The sequence below is a fragment of the Neopelma chrysocephalum genome, unplaced genomic scaffold, assembly GCF_003984885.1.
Source record: "Neopelma chrysocephalum unplaced genomic scaffold, ASM398488v2 Primary Assembly neopelma1_97102, whole genome shotgun sequence".
NCBI lineage: Eukaryota > Metazoa > Chordata > Aves > Passeriformes > Pipridae > Neopelma > Neopelma chrysocephalum.
The window spans coordinates 236,268-256,141 of record NW_020925744.1 but is presented as its reverse complement, the minus strand read 5'-3'; the positions used below and the strand labels follow the sequence as shown (position 1 = coordinate 256,141).

General features: G+C 40.9%; 1 protein-coding gene across 1 annotated transcript in view; it reads right to left on the bottom strand.

The window, feature by feature from the left end:
* Positions 1-462: 462 nt before the first annotated feature.
* The window catches only part of MAP1B (microtubule associated protein 1B), a 71,437-nt gene continuing 52,025 nt past the window's right edge, over positions 463-19,874 (bottom strand). The window contains exons 4-7 of the mRNA XM_027671434.1: positions 18,664-18,804; positions 5,163-11,682; positions 2,798-3,036; positions 463-2,228 (exon numbers count right to left, since the gene is read on the bottom strand). Of these exons, the coding sequence (XP_027527235.1) occupies positions 2,073-2,228; positions 2,798-3,036; positions 5,163-11,682; positions 18,664-18,804 (7,056 nt within the window). The 3' untranslated portion in view covers positions 463-2,072. The remainder of the gene's footprint in view (positions 2,229-2,797; positions 3,037-5,162; positions 11,683-18,663; positions 18,805-19,874) is intronic.

Sequence of the window (19,874 nt, the reverse complement as noted above, 5' to 3'; positions counted from 1 at the left end):
GCCTTTACACCTTCTTCAAAATCAGATTTGTAGATTTTCTGCAATGCAACAACTTTTTTTTAATTGGGATAAAATTTCTGAGACTAAAAAATCCAAACTGTCTTAAATCACAGAGCAGTGGTGCTGTTCCTCTGCAAGCAGTCCAGAGAAGGAAGGGAGACATGAAGGAGGAAAGGAAAGGAAGAGTAAAATAAAAGTAAAGGAAAAAGCAGGAAAAGGAAGAGGAAAGGAAGAAGAAAGGAAGAAGAAGAGTAAAAGAAGAGGAAATGAGAGAAGGAAAGAGGAGGATACGAAAGAATAAAGGAAAGAGGAAAGGAAAGAGGAAAGAGTGGGAAAGGAAAGAAGAAAGGAAAGAATAAAGGAAGGAGGACAGGAAAGAGGAAAGAGGAAAAGAGGAAAGAGGAAAGGAAGGGAAAGAGGAAAGGAAGGGAAGGGACTTATTAGCTTATTGCTTCTTCTATCTTTTTTCAAGATCTTGTGAGGGTTGAGAATGTAGGTTACACCCTTGTAAGTGTCGGGCAATCAACTCCTCAAATCGCATTTTCTCTCATCATCAATAGAGTAATCTTATAACCAGGGTGTCCTTCCACTCGCCTCCCACTCAAAAGGTACTGGCAGTTGACTGTTTTCAATAAATTGTACCTCAATATCCATTCTCACTAGAATCTTAAACAACATTATTCACTTATCTTACAAAACTACTAAAAAAATTGCCTTCACCTGAAAAATTTTTCTTTGCATTTACCTGCAAATGAAAATGTTTGTTAAAAAATCATGTGTAAAAGTTCACGAGCACTAAAAAAAAAAGGTTTCTGTACATTTGTTCCCAGGTTCACTCTTAAATTAAACAAATAAAATAAGGTAAGACAAAGGAAGGTTGAATACTGTACAGGTTCGCAGGTAACCTTTTTCATCATTCTGAATGTTTCACTAAGTTTTGTAACTCTGATACTGGACACCACTTCAATCTTGCTTCCACAGTACGAAAGAAACTTTGAAAAAAAATGCTCATCTTGCTTTGTTGAGCTGTCTAAGTGCATCAATGAAGTGTTCACATAATTAACATACGTAATTCATAGCACCAAACCGTTTGACCAGTCAGATAGGTTCCTAACACCACACATGCACATTCATACTTCTTTACTGGTGCAACTATGATCCTACACAGATGTTTTATAAATACGCTGTCTCAGCATTAAAAAATAAGTGCATCAAGTTTCTTTGTACATTCAAGTCACTTTCTAAGGCAAATTGTCTACTGTATGTATTCCCGACTGCTTTGGTATTTTGCTTCAGTTAATTGACAGTGGACATGGGTGTTCAAGCATGTGGACTGGTCAGTTCTGGCTAGAGTGAGTGGGCTTTCACTGGAAGCATGCCTTAGACCAAAATTCTGCATGTTGAAAAAAAGGTTCTAGACTTCTGGATGGGATGCAGACTACATGCATATTTGGCCTATGATTGTTATGGTATGTCAGTATGCAGAGTTCAAATTAAAATGGAAAACTGCTGATGAGTGATTAGGCTGTACATCCCTTCCTAGCTACGTTCCATTTCTTTTTACTTTTGAGCTAACTTAATTCTTTAAAAAAAGGATCCCCATAGTGATAGCTCAGATTAATACAAAGTTAAAACTTTCTTCTCATGTAAGAATATAAGCAGACTGCAGTAAGCGATACATCTATTGCCATGAGACTAATGCAGACCTAATTATTTACTACATTCTCCTCCTACCCCTCTCTCTCTTTGTGTTTCTTTAGAGGGCAAATGCCTCTACCTGGCAGAAGTCAGTTGGGGTTGCTAGTGCATGGTTTCCAAATGTTCAGCAGAGATGCAACTGGAACTGTATTTTCGCAGTAATTTGTACTCTACAATGGGAAGACTGTTATTTCCCTTAGCAATCAACAAAGACTGAAAAATATTAGTGATTTGCATCACTCTGACACAGTATAGCATTTGGCAGGTATATAGTTCAGCATTTGAAATAGATGAGTTGAATTTTTAGAAAAGGTGTTTTCAAATTGAAGAATTTCTGGAAGTAAAGTTTAATCTTGTGATGCACGGTCTTGTTCTTACAATTCGATCTTGCATGCAGGAAAAGATTCATCTTGCATAACAACGGTGCTGCTGCTTGCCAAAACCATGATGTTAAGGTCCTGCTGTTTCTCATGGGTCTCTTGGTACCATTCCCTCATCACTTCTGAGTCATGCGTTGGAATTAATGTCACCTGCAACACAAAACAGAAGTTCTGATGAATGGAAAACAGAAACAGTTGACAAGCAAAATGTCTTTGTAAGAAGCCTGAGCCAACAAGTATGTTTCCCTTTTGGAAAGAGTGGGTCTTTGCACTGATACTCTTTAGATAATGGACAAATATTTTATTTCCTCATTCATCATGATGGAAAGGCATATGAAGTTTCCAAATGCATGTAATAACTGTATAAAGTGTGCAACATACGCTTTTCTTCCCTACTTACAAAACACAATGTTTCCAAACATGGATCACATATATGGTACAGTAAAAAGATGAAACAGCCAACTGGCCCCTTAGGCCAGCTCTCAACTGTTTTATTCACCAGGAACAGGTCTGAAGGGCCAGAAATGTGGGAGCAGCTGAGTGCAGTTCAGCCCTGTGCTTCACTCATGCGTCCTCTCTTATCATCAGTGAAACAAGGTGTTCAGCCTGGGGACTGCATTCCCTGGCAGCTGCCAGCCACTCAGAGGTGCTCTAGCTTCTCATAGCTGTTTCCCAGAGAAGGTTAAATTTCCAGGCAGAGATATGAGTGAAGAGCCTACCTGCATGTTACTCTCCCACTGTGCCTTGCCCTCCAGCAGGGAGTCCAGAACAGCCCTGCTTGGCTCCTCGGCTGCAGAATCATTCCCGCTCACCACATAGTAGGATGACCGCACCCTCTTGAAAAACTCAACGTCAACATTCTTGCTATTGCTATGGTTGGGAATGTATACCAGATCCAAATACACTGGAGGTCCCGGAGGCACTGCTGAAGATTTTGTCACCTTAGTATTCCCAGGTCCTTTGGAAACAAAAGTATTTATCACAGGCTGGTTAAAAACATGCACTTATTAATTACTGTTATAACTACTGAGGTGAATGTGTCCAATTATGGCATTACTCTCATATCTACAACGGCATGTTCCACTTTTGTTGTACACCAATTGTGACTGTAAGGGGAGAAAAACCTGAATAACTGGAACTATATAATACAATTAAAAAATCACTACCACAAACAAAAACTCAGCTGAACCTTACACAGTAAAATACTACTATTAGCCAATAATTACTATGCAGGGCTGTGATTACTGAATTACTATTCAGTAAATGGTGGTATTATTTTCCAGGTGAAGAAGTGCAGCTTTTTGAAAGTCTCACGTACACAGGATTGTAAAAGGACTATAAAGGGTCTTACAGGGAGCCATGAAGATTTGAAGCAGGCTTGAAATTTGAGGTAGACAGCAAGACATGGTAGCTATTGATATGCTCAGGCTGCCTTACAGGTGCTTTAGAAAGCACCCGTAACGTGAGCAGAAAGAGGGTCAAGGAGGAACTTGGAAGGACAGAGAAATTTGTAAAGCAATTCAGGGAACAGTCAAGCGCTTGTTTGCCTGCTGTATCCTAATTTGCACACCCAAATCAGCTACTTATCACAAAAAGTAGGGGGAAGCATGTCTTTGCTGCTGCACATAATATATATAGTACTTGTTCTAAGAAGAGCTTCAGCAAAAAGGAAGTACAACGTTTAAACACATTGAAGATAATACACAAAAAACCCTGTCTTTTGCTACAAACTAGATCATGGTGTAAACTGAAAATTGGGATTCAACCAGTAATTTTAACCAGGTGATCACTATTCACGGCCTATTAGCCTCCTCATGTTGATGAAGCTTGGTAAACAATTATCTGAGCAATACACTCAATTTAGGGTGACACAATGTAAGGCCAGCAAAGTCTATTACAGTTGTCTAGCATATCCTGCCATTCATTAAAGGGCAATACCTCAAATGATATGATAAGATTTCCTGAATTAGAGAGTTTTACCATGGGGTTTTTTTACAAAATATTTTATCATCTCTGATGAAAAAAAGTCTGAATTTCTTTTTGAATTGTGCATACCAACACTGAATAAGCTATTAGTTACACTTTACACTTAAACGTCACTACCAATAGAGCCCTGTCTTATTCCAGCATATAGCTGAGAAGCATGCCTTAAGGAAGAAGACCCATGTGGAGAAATGTACACCATGAAAAACTATATTGCTGCTTTGAAATGTATCTACTAACAGAGATATGCAAATGATGGTGTAAGAAAGGAACAGTGCACTACTAAAAACAGGGAAGATAAAGACAGTTGAATGCTGCTTTGTTTGCACAGAATCCCAGACCTACTCCTTGTAAAAAAGCTTTCAACAGAACATCAGTCCTCATAGCAGCAAAATCAAAGTATGCTCCAACACTCCCTAGAAGGTCTGCGGGAAACAACAGATTAGCACAATGCCTCCTTCAGTTATCTAAGTCATATTTTATTGCTACTTAGAATATACAACAGTCATTCAAAGTGACATTAACTTTCTGTATGTTTAATCATCACCGATGGCGTAAGACTTTAACCCGATTATGTGATGTACATGCTTGGTTCACTGAAAATGCTTTCACTAATGTTATAATTTCTTTTAAATGCTCCTTTTAAAATCAATCCAGTATAGTAATGAGAGCATCCAAAGGCTGATCATGACTTTGTCTCCCACAATATTGAACTGCATTAGTTTATGTTAAAGAGAACTGTGCCTACTTATTTCCCACAATGAACAAAGGAGTTCACTTTGCTACTGATTTCACTTCACCTACAGCAGTGGTACTTTTAATACTATTAGGTGATTAACTATTTAGACAGCTAGTATTAAATTCTTTCTATTTTATGTACTCTCTGGGCAAACTGACATATCAATTTTCTCAGATTAAAACAGTAAAACTAGTGAATTCCATGCATTTAAATGTGGCCTTTACATGCTGGATTTACACTTAAAAGCAGAACCTTTTTAAGGATTTGCTACAAACCACATTCTCAGCTGATAAAAAGCTAAACTAGCTTCACTGCCACAACTAAGAAAATGGTAACACTAGGGAACTGCTATTTGTCTTTACCTGTGATTGCAGTCTTTGCTGACTTGGATGTTGTTGTATTTGCTGCATTCTTGGTGTCCTTATCTTTCTCTTCCACTCGAGACTTTACCTCTGGATTAGAGATATTTTTGGTTGCCTTTTCCACAGATTCCTTCTTTTTTGGAGAAGCTGTTCTGGAAATTTTGTCTAAAGATTCTTTTATAGCTGGCTTTGGTGAAGCCACTTGTTTTGATTTACCATCACTTTTTTTAACAGGAGAAGACGACTTGGCCTTTGTACCCTGCTTTTTTGTCTTTGTCTTTTCTTTGAGGTCCTTCTTCATAGGTTTACCTAAATTCTGATCAACTGGCAGAGCTTCTGGATCAACCATGGTAACATCAGGGTGCCTAGGGGAAGGGCTGCGATCCTGCATTGGGACAGGTGGTGGGTCAATGTGTTTGTACGTAATTGTCTTGTCCGTTGGAATGGTTTCTGACTCATCTTCTGAGTCAATGTTAGCATCTGCAGTGATGGAAGGACATTCCTCAGTCTCCGGTGGAACATCTGAATCAGTCTGAGATGGGGCAGACTCGCTCACAGATGTGGGAGGGGTTTCATCACACTGCCGCCCTTGCTGCTTTCCCCCAGAAGGCGGCTGAGCTCCCCCAGACTGAGTTAGAGGCTTCTCTTGATCTTGAGACTGTTCTTCATTTGCAAACCACTCAAGGGGGTTTGGGTTGATAAATGAGGGTGAAAGTTCAGTTTTGGGGTGTTTATACTCACAAGAGGACACAAGGCATAAGTCAACATCTTGACGGGATTCTGCTAACGATTTACTTGGAGTGAAATGTGCACTTGCATCATAGGAATAGCTAGCAGCTTCGGGTGACCTGGTGGCTCTCCCAGTTGTCTCAAATGAGTAATCTGTGGCTTCAGGTGAACTGGAGGCCTTCCCAGTTGTCTCATAGGAGTAAGCCATGGCCTCTGATGACCTGGTGGTTCTCCCAATTGTCTCATAGCAGTAGCCAACGGCTTCTGGTGACTTAGAGGTTTTCCTTGTTGTCTCATAGGAGTAATCCATAGTATCAGGTGCTCTGGTAGCTTTCCCAGTTATCTCATAGGAATAATCTGTGGTCTCAGATGACTTGGTGGTTTTCCCAGCTGTCTCATAGGAATAATCTGGGGCCCCTGGTGACCTGGTAGTTTTCCCTGTTATCTGATAAGAATAATCTGTGACCTCAGATGACCTCAAATTTTTTCCAATTATCTCATAGGAATAATCTGTACCCTCAGGTGACCTAGTAGTATTCCTGGTTATCTCATAGGAATAATCTGTGGTTTCAGGTGACCTAGCAGTTTTTCTGGTTGTCTCATAGGAATAATCCATGGCTTGAGGTGATTTAGTAGATTTTCCAACTGCCTCATAGGAATAGCTAATATTCTCTGGTGACCTAGCAGTTTTCTCTCTGGCCTCATATGAATAACTAAGTTCTTCGGGTGACCTGCTGCTTTTCTCTGAATCTTCTTTCTCTGGGCTGAGTAAAGGTTCTGGACTGTGCTTTGTTAGGGATTCCTGATAACCAAAGGCTTTGACAGAGGACACTTGCTGTGACAACAACTGTGCGTGACTAGCTGATACCGCTTCTTTGATTGCAGGAGGTGAATCTGGAAAAGTAGGAGAATACAGAGGAGAAGATTCCCTTGGAGTTAATGGAGATAGGTCAGATTTTGGTGACAGCTTTTCTCCTAGGCTCTGCACCTTTTCTGAAGTAAAAGAAGAATATAGTGACATATCTCTGTGTGGAACAGCACCTGAAAAAGTTTCCTCTGGCAGTGGTGAAGCTACCTGGGAAGGTGTATGAGCTGATGAAGTTGATGATGAAGCTTCAATTTGAGAAACTGAAATAATTTCTGAAATATCTTTCTCTTGAGAATAAGATGACTGCTCCATGGGTGAAATTTTCCGTGCAAAAGGAGGCTCCTGTATATCTGAAGGGCTATAATCTACTTCTGTTGGTCCATTTTCAGATATATGGTGTATACTAGTGCCTACAGCAGGATATTCTGGAGACTGCCTAGTAAAGTCCATTGCTAAAGACTGCTCAGGGGACTCCCGACCATATGCTACAGACATAGCTGACTGCTCAGGAGATCTGTGATCATGCACCGGTGTTCTTGATTTTGCAGTTTTAGGTGAGAAATCTGGTGGAGAAATAGACATGGGCCTTGGGCACTCTTCTTTAGATGGAGACATTTCTGTTTCCTGAAAAGTTGTTGGTGTTTGTACAACTGACACTGAAAGGGAATCATCAACTTCAGTAGAGTGAGGAGAACCAACCTCAGCATGCAAAGAAGGAGATACATCATCAGTAGTTGGTTCTGGAAATGAACTAGTGGCAACAGATGCTGTAGAGACAGAAGCTACTCCTTCTATATGGGAATAGGTGTCTTCTGCGACAACCTCATCAACGGGAGTTGCAGACTTGTCAGAAACAGTGCCTTCAGAAATTGACATTTTGGTATCTTCTTTTAAAGAGCCAAACTGACTGCTATCTACTTGAGTCGGTGAGAGATCATCTGCTAACTTCCGCTCATGCAAGATCAGTGAAGACTGAGAGCTGCTGGGTTCGGTATCCTCCATTCTCCTTTCCAGGCTGAAGCTTTCTCTAATTACCATAAACTCCATGCTTTTTTCATCTTGTCTCTCCTGGACAAGACCCACAGAGCTGGCTTCTGAAGCTGGGCTCATCTGAACAGGGGATTTTTCTTTTTCAGGTTTCCCCTCAGAAGAACTTCCATAATCTCTGGTGGGAGACTTTAAATCAGCACTCAAAAATGTATCATAAGTGGTCTCTGAACCTATCAGTGGTGGACTCCGTAGAGGCGAAAGAACCTTTTCAATAGGAGATTCTGAGTCTGGCACAGGCTCATCCATAGGGCTTATTCTGCATTTTGCAGACTCATCTTTGACTTCACTGAACTCAAAGCTAACAGGTGCTTCTGTTGACTTTTCACTGGTTTCAGAGGGAAGCTGACTGGACTTTTCATCAGTGGGAGACTGATAATAAGGTGTGTGGCCAGCACTACCAGCAGCAGACTGTGAGGGAGATGCTACTTCTAATGTTTTATCTTCAGGGCTTGCACAGTGCTCCTCAGCAATTTCTTGGTGTACATCAGGCAATCTAGCAACAGGGACTGACTCAGAAGGGACCTTGATCTCATTGGGAGTAAGTGAAAAGTTCACACTACGTTCACCCAGTGGTGTTTTGGCAATGGGTGATGGAGGGGACAAACTGGCAGCTGGACTCTTGGCTGAACTACGTTTTCCATCAACATCTTCTTGATAGGGTTCTTTGATGTCTAATTTGGCAGTGCCATGGATTTCACTTTCTTTTTGCCGGTATACATCTTGGAACGCAGATTTGCAGAATTTGTCTTCCTCTAATGAAGAAGGTGGTGAGATGGTGGAAGCTGAGGCATTATAATCCTTACCTTCTGTGGCCTCTGTTTTGGATCCTTCAGATAATCCATTAAAAGCATCTGGAAGTGGAGAAAGTTTAGGTTTGCCAAACTCTTGAGAGAACAGTGATGTCTCATACTTGGTAATGTTCACATACTCCTGAGAGGGTGACTCACTTTCCTCATTGTTAGTTTCATCACTCATGACATCTCGGGGTGTCGACATTTCATCCATTGGAGTTGGTTCACTGGATATTTCAATGGTCGACTGTGTGTAACCTGAAGTAGCAGTGAATTCCTCAGGTTGATCTTCTCTATTTTCTTCATCAGAAACAGTGGCTTCACTTTCTGAACCACCAGGTAGTGTCTCATCATGGATAGAAGAGGCTGGTTCAATTACTGGAGACTGAGACTCTGAGCGTTTAGTTGGTGTAATTATGAGTAAGCCATATTTATCTTCAGCTTCACCTGATTCTGCAGCTTTGTCTACCACAGCCATCACATAATCTTCTTCGGCTTCTGTTTTTTCAGTTTCCTCTTCACCTCTGATGTCTTCTGCTTTGTCTTCCTCATCTTCTTCAGTCTCTTCAGTTTCTGCCTTTTCTATTGCTTCTTCCCTGTCTTCTTCAGCCCGTTCATCGGATGCCTCGTAATCTGCCTTTTCAATATACTTTTCATCTTTAATGTTAGCATCTACTTCAGTCATGATTTTTTCTGAGCAACCTGCAACTTTTCTTGCTTCTTGCATGTACGGTTTTCTGGCATCCAGATGGGTCTTTTCTTCTTCATTTTCATCTTGTTCTTCAGCTTCTTCTGTCTCTGCCTTTTCTTCATAATCTCCTGCTTCAGATGATTCTTCCAAGCCAGTTCCCTCATCTTCAAACTTTTCATTGTCATCAACACTGTGCTTTCCCACAGGTTCCAATTCTTCAGGCGTCTGTTCACACTCGCCCTCAGCCTCTGTGGTAGTTATGCCTTCATCAGAGGACTCCGCAGGTCCTTCATTATCCAATTTTTCTTTTTGTACTGTGCCATTGAGTTTCAGTTCATCCTTTATAAGTGCAACTTGAACTTTTGTTTCTTTCGTTGTTTCTACTTCTTCAGCTTTTAATTCCTCAAAATCCTTTGTTAAGTCCTCTGGTGAAGACATAAGGGATCTCTCTGCTTCAAGCTCCTTTCCACCAGCTGTAATTTCTGCAGGTGCTACAGTTGTGGCTCCAACTGCTGCAAGGGCAGCTTGTGTTCCACTGACTTTGAGGTCCTTCTTCACAGATTTAACTTTTCCTTTTTCCTTTGGCTTTCCAGCAGGTATTACGTCTTTTTTAGCAGGTTCCTCCTTCTTTTGTGGTTTAGGCTTTGCTGCTGGCTTTTTAGCTTCATTTGAAGAAGCAGCTGTCTTCTTTGTTTCTTTAGGAATCTTTTTTACATCCTTTTTGGCTTCTTTGTCTTCCTTCTTAATTTCCTTCTTCTCTTCTTTTTTAACTTCTTTTTTAGCTTCTTTTTGTGAAGCTTCTTTCTTTATTTCCTTCTTAGTTTCCTTCTTCTCTTCCTTTTTCATCTCTTTTTTAACTTCTTTCTTGATGTCCTCTTTTTTTTGTTTCTCCTCTTTTTTGATGGGTGTTTTCTCCTCTTTTTTAGAAACCTCTTTCTTTAGTTTTTCCTCTTTCTTTTCTTCAGGTTTTGCTTTGGCTTCCTTTTTCACTGTCTTCTCCTTTGACACTTTTGGTTTTACATCTGTACTTTGTTTTTCAGGAGTTTCGGATTTTACTAATTGTTCTTCTTTACTTACTATGTCTTTTTCCACCACTATTGGTTTGGTCTCTACTTTAGCTTGTTTTTCTTTTTTAACTGGAACTTTTTCTTTGCTTTCCATCTTCTGAGGCTTTTCTGGTACCAGACTAGGCTTCCCAGGCTCTGGTGTTTCCTCTTTAGATTCCTTTCTCACAGGCTTATTTGGTGGTGTCTTTGCAGCAGGCTTGAGACTCTCCTTGCTGTCTGTTCGTTGTTTCAACTTTGCTTGTTTCACAGCTGGACTAGCAATGTTCCCAGTTAGGTCTTTCTGTGTAACCATTGGTTGTTTAAGGAAGTCTAAGTGTTTGAGTTTTTCTAGTCCTTCTAGAATATTATATTGGGTGCTGTTTCCAGGAAAGAGAACTCGGATTATTTTTTCTGCAGGATTAGCTGGATGCCACACAATCAGGGATGAGACAGAGGTGAAATAGGATAATGGAATGTCTAGTTCTTGGCCATTCGGTAGCAGGAATTCAGCTTTATCTTTGTTAGTACCACTCCACTGCTGCATAAAATATTGCATCTCTTTGCTACTTTTGACAGGATTAAGCACATACATCTCAAGCTTGCCAACTCCCATTTTCTGAAATAAAATTATAGGGTCAATAGTATTTCCTGTATTTCTGAAAAGAGGTTCTGGTTTCATAGACAACTTGTTTAAATACTGGAGAGTAAAACAAGCTTCTTCTACACTCCTTTTGACTCTAAAATTAGGATCCAAGTTTTTCAGATTCTCAGGTACATTAAGAAATACAACTCCTAAATCAGGTGAGATCAGATTTTTCATCCAGTCACTGTTGGTAGTAGACCCTTGGGACTGTTCTTCTTCTAGTTCAGCTATCTTTCGCTGAAGCATGCTATTGATTCCTGGCAGATTGTCATCTCCGATGTGAGTGAGCAGAATAGAATCCACTCTGTCCAAGTGCCGGATAAGTTTCCAAAAGCAAGACTTTCTTTCGGATCCTCCATTGATAAGCATATTGAATCCATTCACTGCAAACAATGCAGAGTCCCCTCTTCCCCCTGGGAAAATATAACAGCAGGGTTTGGAGAGTTTCAAGAAACCTCCTGAGGTTGGAGGTTCCAAAATGTCAAAAGGTGATGGCACTTCTACTGATTCTGACAGATACTCTGTGAATTCAGAGAGTCCTTCCATTTCAGGCAATATAGAAGCTGAGTTGAGTTTAATGTTTATAAAGTCTTGAAGGTTGTGTCTGTCAAGGTTGGAATTTTTCCAGTCCCCTTCCTCAGGGCAGAAAAGAGTTAGGCTGGCTTTGTTGGCAGGGTGTGTGGTGCTTAATAATTCACCAATCTAGGGTATTAAAACAAAAACACAAGAAGATGCACACAAATCCACTTTTTTAATTACAATAATGTCAGAACATAATATTTCCTGATCAATTAGATAATACCTTTTTCATTTACTTCTGCAGTGGTGAGTACCCATCCCAGAAGCCAAAGTAACCTGTTACTACAATTAGTTCACTGCCATATTTTTAAAACACAAAGGAGGACCTTTTTCCTGGCCACTATTGCCCAAAGAACAACAGCACCCAAGGTTTCCTCATCCCTCCCTCCATATAGAAGGATGGTACAAACTTTTATATTGAGAGGGTATGAGGATTATGAGCCTAAGGCAGCCTGCACTGCCACTACACCTCTACCATTGGCTCATGAGTCTGCCTGATGCCCCAGTTCAACCAGAAGAGCCAGCAAAATATCTAATGGACAAAGCACAACCTCTTAACAGCCAGAAAGTAACTGCATCATGGAGGAGGCCAGCATCCTCCTAGGGACAGCTGCCATCCTTTGTCCTTTTCTCATGGGATATATTGCACCACACCATTACTACTGCAGGTCTTTCTGCAGGCTGGCTCCTTAAAAGCCAGTACTGCTCCCAGATTTATCAAGACTGGCTGCAGAAGAGTTTTTCAGCACAGTGACAATGATGGTGGAACTCAGGATCCTGTGTGGAGGAAGCAAAGAAGTAAGCAGGACTAGAATCCTGAACTTTGACCTCTTCCAAGACCTACTTAGAGGAATCCTATGGTTTAGGGCTCTAGAAGACCAAGAGAGCTGGTCAGTATTCAAGCATCACTTCCTTCAAGCTCAAGACCAGTGTATACCCATGAGCAAGAAATTAAGCAAAGGAAGCAAGAGACCAGCATGGAAGAGCAAGGAGCTTCTAGCAAATCTCAAATGCAAGAAAGAAATTCATGGGATGTGGAAAAAGGGACAGGCCATGTGGGAGGACTAGAGGAACATTGTCAAAGTAAGAAGGGATGTGAAAAGGAAGGCCAAGGACCACTTGGAATTGAGTTTGGTAAGAGATATCAAGGACAACAAGAAGTGCTTCTACAAGTACATCAGCAGCAAAAGGAAGATTAGGGAAAATGTGGGGCCACTGCTGAATCAGATGGGTGTCCTGGTCATGGAAGACACAGAGAAGGTGGAACTAGTGAATGCCTTTTTTGCCTCAGTCTTTACTGCTGAGGCTGGCCCTCGGGAATTTCAGATCTTGGACGTAAGAGAAGAAGGCTGGGAAAAGGAACACTTTCCCTTGGTCGTAGAGGGTTCGTTTAGAGATCAGCTAGACAGACTCAACACCCATAAATCCATGGGTGCTGAGGGAGCTGGCAGACATTGCTAAGCTACGCTCCATCATCTTTGAAAAATCGTGGAGGACAGGAGAGGCGCCTGATGACTGGAGGAAAGCCAGTGCTACTCCCATCTTTAAAAAGGGCAAGAAGAAACTACCAGCCAGTCAGCCTCACCTCTATCCCTGGAAAGGTGATGGAACAGATCATTGTGGAGGTCATCACCAATCAGGTAGAAGAAAAGAAGGTCATCAAGAGTCATTACCATGGATTCACCAAGAGGAAAATCATGCTTGACCAATCTGTTAGCCCTCTGTGATGGTATGGAAGGATGGGTTGATGAGGGGAGAGCAGTGCAATGTTGTCTACCTCAACTTCAGCAAGGCTTTTCACACTGTCTCCCATAGGTAAGCTCAGGAGATGTGGTTTAGATGAATGGACAGTGAAGTGGGTCAAGAACTGGCTGAATGGCAGAGCTCAGAGGCTCAGGATCAGTGGAGTAGAATTCAGCTAGAGGCCTGTAGTCAGTGGCACTCCCCAGGAATCAATGCTGGGTCCAGTCTTATTCAACTTGTTTATCAATGACCTGGACGAAGCGATAGAATGTACCCTCGGCAAGATTGATGATATAAAACGGGGGGGAGTGGCTGATACACCTGAAGGCTGTGTTGCCATTCAGTGGGACCTGGGTAGGCTGGAGAGCTGGGAGGAGAGAATGAAGTTCAACAAAGGCAAGTTTAGGGTCCTGCACCTGGGGAGGAATAACCCCAAGTACCAGGACAGGCTGGGGCCAACTGCTGGAAAGCAGCTCTGCAGAGAAGGACCTGGAAGTCTTGGGGATGATAAATTGAGTATGAGCCAGCAGTGTGCCCCTGTGACCAGAAGGGCTAATGGTATCCTGGGGTGCACTGGGAAGAGCATGGCCAACAGGTCAAGGGAGGTAATCTTCCTGCTCTTCCTGGCCCTAGTGAGGCTACATCTGGAGTATTGTGTTCAATTCTGGTCTCCGCAGTTCATGAAAGACAAGGGAGATGGTCCAGTGGAGGGCCACAAAAATGATCAGATGTCTGAAGCATCTCTCTCATGAGGAGAGACTGTGGGAGCTGGGCTCGTTTAGTCCAGAGAAGACTGAGAGGGGATCTCATTAATGCACATAAATATTTCAAAGGCAGTCCCAAGAGAATGGTGCCAGACCCTTTTCAGTGGCACCCAGCAGTAGGACGAGGAGCAAAGGCCATAAGCTGAAACACAACAAGGTCCACCTCAACCTGAGGAACAACTTTCATGGAGGGTGGCAGAGGACTCTAACAGGCTGTCCAGGGAGGTCACATAGTCTACCTCTCTGGAGATACTAAAAACCCACCTGGAGGCATTCCTGTGTCACCTGCTGTAGGTGACCCTGCCTTGGCAGGGGGGTTGGACTGGATTATCTCCAGAGGTCCCTTCCAACCCTAACTATTCTGTGATTCTGTGATTAAGAAAGGAGTTATTACTTCAGAGATGGAAACAGCTACAAGTTTTTGGGCCATTCACTCCAAGGAAGACATTGGAGATGCTGGAGTGTGTCCAGAGAAGGTCAACAAGGCTGGAGAAGAGTCAGGAGCAGAAGTCCTTTGAGAAGTGGCTGAGGGAGCTGAGGTTGTTTAGCCTGGAGAAAAGGAGGCTGAAAGGGTAAACTTATCACTCTCTACCACTACGTGAAAGGAGGCTGTAGCCAGGTGGGCATTGTTCTCTTGTCCCAGGTAAGAAGTGACAGGATGAGAGGAAACAGTCTCAAGTGGCACCAGAGGAAGTTTAGATTGGGTATTAGGGAAAATTTCTTCTCCAAATGGGTTGTCAAACACTGGACCAGGCTGACCGGGCAAGTGGTGGAGTCATCACCCCTGGAGGGATTTAATAGACGTGTAGATGTGGTGCTTGAGGACATAGTTTAGTGAAAGACTTGGCAGCACTGGGAAAGGTTTGGACTTGATGATCTTAGAGGTCTTTTCCAACCCAAATTCTGTGAATCTGTCTTTTTCAACCTTATTAATTCTATGAATCTATGATTCTAGGTTTTGTATTTCTGAGACTACAAGGTACAGGGCTAAAAAAAGAACCAGAAAAAACCCAAACATTAGGCTTAAAAATGCTCTTGTCACTAGTTTGATTTAAAACTCATGGACTACAAAATTTGAAATCTAGAGCAACTCCATTAATTTTGACAGCATTTATTAACATCGTAGTATCAACATCAACTGCTGCAATAAAGGCACAGAAAATAAGAATTTCTATGCCATGATATAAAGAGCTATTTTCTATTCCAGTCTGAACTCAAAAAGCAGTATTTGATGGTCCCAGGTAAGTAGACTTACATGAAAAAGTATTTTATACCTTACCTCAGTTCTGCAGATACTTTCATGTGACTTTTTTTTAACTGACAATTCAGTTAAATGTAGCTCATTTCTGTTCTATTTGCTCTTAACAAAGAGAGCACCAAACTTCTTTAAAGAAGTAATTCAGATATAAAATGTCAGTGGTAAACATGGCAGCACATCATCATGGAGAATACCATAGCCTTCTTTGCAGAGGCTCAAGTATCAGTTCAAGCTGTAAGAACAGTTTTCATAAGGATAATACTACAGCTGAATAATTGGAAATTTTTGAACCACAAGCTGTATCAACAGCAGAAATGAATATATAAAAGATTAAAGATGTTTGATTGCATTAGATCTCTTTGGGCCTCTCTGTGTGTAGGTCTCACTTCCTTTCTTTGTGTTACATAACTTATTTTCAGCATTTACCGAAAATAGGACTCAACAAAGATACAGTGGCTGGTTTTGTTTGTTTTTTTTTTTAAAGTCCAACCAATAGATAAATAAAGCTGAAAATAAATATTTTCTACCTTCCTTTGTCATCCTTTGTCGAGTATTGAAACCATTTGACAGGAGTATAAATTAATCTCACCCATATATCAGGCATGGCCCTATCTGAAAGGGAGCAAGTGAAAAAAGAAACATAAAACAAAACCAAATAAATGGAGAAAAGGCTGAAAAGGCTGAAAGATAAGGACAATAGGGTAAGCATTGCTGTTGTCTACTGGAGAAATAAGAAAAGAGGGGCAGCACAGACCACAGCTTTGAAATGGATTTAGGATCTCAACGAGATGTCTCTGATCAGGGTTGAAAACACATTATTAGGGAGAGTGAAATGCAGTAAAAAATCACTTCCTCTGAATGAATAAATCCAAGTCTGTTGCATATATAAGGAGATAACTTGAGTAAAGACTCTTTCTCATACCGAGCCAATTTTCTGCCTAGATAAAAGATCATATGGTAATATAGTGGGATAATGAATATATTGCGCCAATGAATATAGTGCACCGAAGTCTGGGGTTAGTCCTCTCCCATTTATATTACACTATATCTGGATTTATGCTCCATACTTCTAAATTCTGACTTTTGCTCCTAAAAGTTGGCATGCATAATGCAGATACTGGTAGTCCAGGCCACTGGTTAAGCCACTGGTAGTCCAGGCCAGTGAAAAGCTGAAGAAAGATTATTCCAGACATAGACCAAAACTGTTAGGAACAGCAAGTTCAGAAATGCCTCAGAAAAGGTCTCAGTGGGTTTGCATTTCAGACAGTGACACCAGGGACATCAACAGTTCCCCTCATTTGATAACATGGAGACGTAACTGCTCCTTCTCCTCTCCAAATTCAAAGTCAATCTGGGAGCAAAGAAACATGCCTGTGAACCTGATTGCCTTTGTGAACATTGAGAGACATCTGTTGAGGAATCCTTAAGTTTTAAAAGTGCAGGTGAAGACAAACAGCAAGTTGGCTGCTCAGAGAAAACACAACATTGTTTCCTACCCTGAACCACAAAGGTGCTGGTGTTGAAGAAGCAGGGGACTATGACATTTTCAACCTTTCAGCATGGGAGAAATTGAAAATCCTACTTTTAGACATTGCGTGAAGGGAGCTCTACGTGTTAGAGATGGATTTCTGGTTAGACTTTATACGAGTATCTCCCAAAGGGTATTTACTTATTTGTAAGCACATTCCTTGACCACAGCTCAGATTTGGCCCAGTGAAGTGGAAATGGGCAGAGGCCAGAAACACCATCTCTATGCAGTACTCATCAAACCTTACATGCTAATAGAATCATATAATTGTTTAGGTTGCAAAAGACCCTTAAGATCATTGAGTACAACTGTGAACCTTGCACTGCCCACCGATATCAGGCTCGCACATGAATTCTTTCATTTCATCTTCACTTAGAAAACCACTTACCATTTTTTCTAGATCTTTTTTATGATCTTTTTTTTCCCCCGGTTTTTAAAAAATGTCACACACATGAACTGCAGTATGGCAACGTGATCTTTCTTTGGTTTTGTGAAAACGTGTAGAAACAGTGAGACCCTGAGGCTTCAGAAACAATAGGCTGGAAGCCAATGCTTGCCAAGAGCCATGCCAGCTGGCTGGTGAGCACACTGCCAGCTGCAAGGACGAGCCAAATGAGCCTTAGTCATAGCCCATGGGAGTATGCCCTGCACACTCACTACTGTGGCAATCCCTCAGCAACTGTAACTGATGGCCAACCCCCCAACTCTGCTTCCCAACCAACAGTTTTGTTTCCTAATAGTAATGGTAGCATTTGCCCCTAGTTCTGCATTTATCACAGAATCACAGAATCAACCAGGTTGGAAAAGACCTCTGACTGACATCATTGAGTTCCAACCTATGTAGTCATATAGTAATTTTGTGTCGCTAACTAGAGATGTAAGGAGCTTGGGTTTGTAATTTCAGAGAAAAGTAACTCTGAGAAACGCCAGTGAGTATTAGGTGTCATGCATGTTCCAGAGAGCAGGAAACCAGTTCCTTCCCTAACCTACAAACATATGCTAAACAAAGAGGCTCTGGGAGTAGATCACATGGATACAATAAGGCCATGCAAACTTTGCTTTCTCACTGCTAAACTTTCAAATCTCAGTCTACTGACGTGCAACTAATTAATATTGGAAACTAAATCCCTAGGGATTGAGCCATCCAGTTTATTTAAATATATACTTTACAAAGCAGCCAAATTAAGTGTGACAGCTTGTTTACTATGGATTCCTGCCCTATGGGAGCTTTCAGACACAGTACATTAGGAAAGACAGCAAAATAACAAGTCACGAAACAAATGGCATTAAACACTGGTATAGCTCATGCTTATCTTTGTGGTATGTAAAACCCAAAAGTTTTACAGATTCACTGGCCAAATTTTAAACACTAATATAAAGAAGTTAAGCAGGTAGATGGTACCAAAAAATACAACTATTCCAACAGCCACCCTCTGTCTTATTAATGCCACCTATTATTTCGCTGCCACCATGTAAGAACCTGGTGTCAAGTTCAATTTGACCGCTTTGTATGTGCACCTCAGATGAATAACCTGTATACTTTAAACACAGCACTATCTCCTTCGATTGTCAAAGGTTCCTTGATTTTCTCTTTCTGAAAGTTGTAATTTAATTCCCCAAATCAAAATTTAATGCTTTTGTTAAGCAATTTACATGAAATCTAAAATAAAATAAATAAATGTTTTGAAGCCTATAATGAAGAGACCAGCAGCACCACGGCTGCCTAAGCTAACTCTATCAGAGAGCCATTTTTAGTATTCTAGAAACCTCTGCCATCATACAACATATGGAAGACACTTTTCCAAACTAACCTCTTGATCTGTGAAGATCTCAATGAAGTTCTGGAAGGAGAAGGACCCTGACTGAAGAATAAGTTCTCCTGTGTTTTCAAAGCACTGTCCAGTGAGAACGAGGAGCTTGTGCCTCGCAGCATCTGTGATCATTAAGCGCACCTAGAGTGAAGGAGAGAAATACATCAATAATGGGATTTACTATGTGTTTCTGCATTCCACTGAGAGCATACAGTTTATTTTTCCTAATTTAAAACCGTTGTCTGGAGCAGAACTGTCGAAACATTATCAAGTATAGCGCTGTTTACAAAAGACAACAAGAAAGGTGAAAAAAGGAAAAAACGAAGGACTAGATGCAATTAGAAAGAAGGTCTGAAGAATAAATCAAACTAATGACATGGAAAAAACAGCAAGGAGCAGAATAGAATACATTTTTAATGGAAAAATAATTTTTTCAATGAACAAACATATTAATGGTATAACTATTGGTATACTTTAATAGCACTGTATCAGGACAAACTTGGTAAACTATTTAAAAGCAGATGCTTGTTACTTTACTTGACCCTACTACAGCTACTAATCATTCTTGTTTACTACCCCCACGGGGAGATTTACTTGTATGCTAAGAGAAATCCATATATTCAGTATACTTCTATTGGCTGAACTGAACTTAAGAACAGAACTAAATAAAACCTATGTAAGATTCTGTACTGTTGAATAAATATTTTGCAAATACTTCAAAAGTATTTACAGAAAACTGAAAAATCAATTCAGCCTATGGTAAGGTACGAATTTCAAGTGCACTAATTCCTCTGTTAAGGAGGAATTAAACTAAATTAAATTAAATTAAATTATTAAATGAATAGTGATTCTAGAACACGGCTATCCACATACTAAACTAAATGAGCAAATGAGCAGAGTCCATCTGGGACAAATCCACATGATGTTGCATCCAAGCTCCATCTCCATGGAGATGGTGATTACCTCATCTCTCCTTGCAAGACATTCTTTCAATTTTTTATATTGATTGTTAGGCAATCAGTTGTTCTAAAAAACTCCTGCTAATGCCTGGGAGGCAGAGCCAGGACGGCTTAACCTGAATCTCTGCTGAACAACTCACATTTTCAGTACAAGTAGAAAAGAGACACTGGAGAGTTTACATCTAAAATAATATCCCAAGTCTACCACGTTTTCATTGTTATTTTACTAAATACGTGACCCTGATGCCGAGC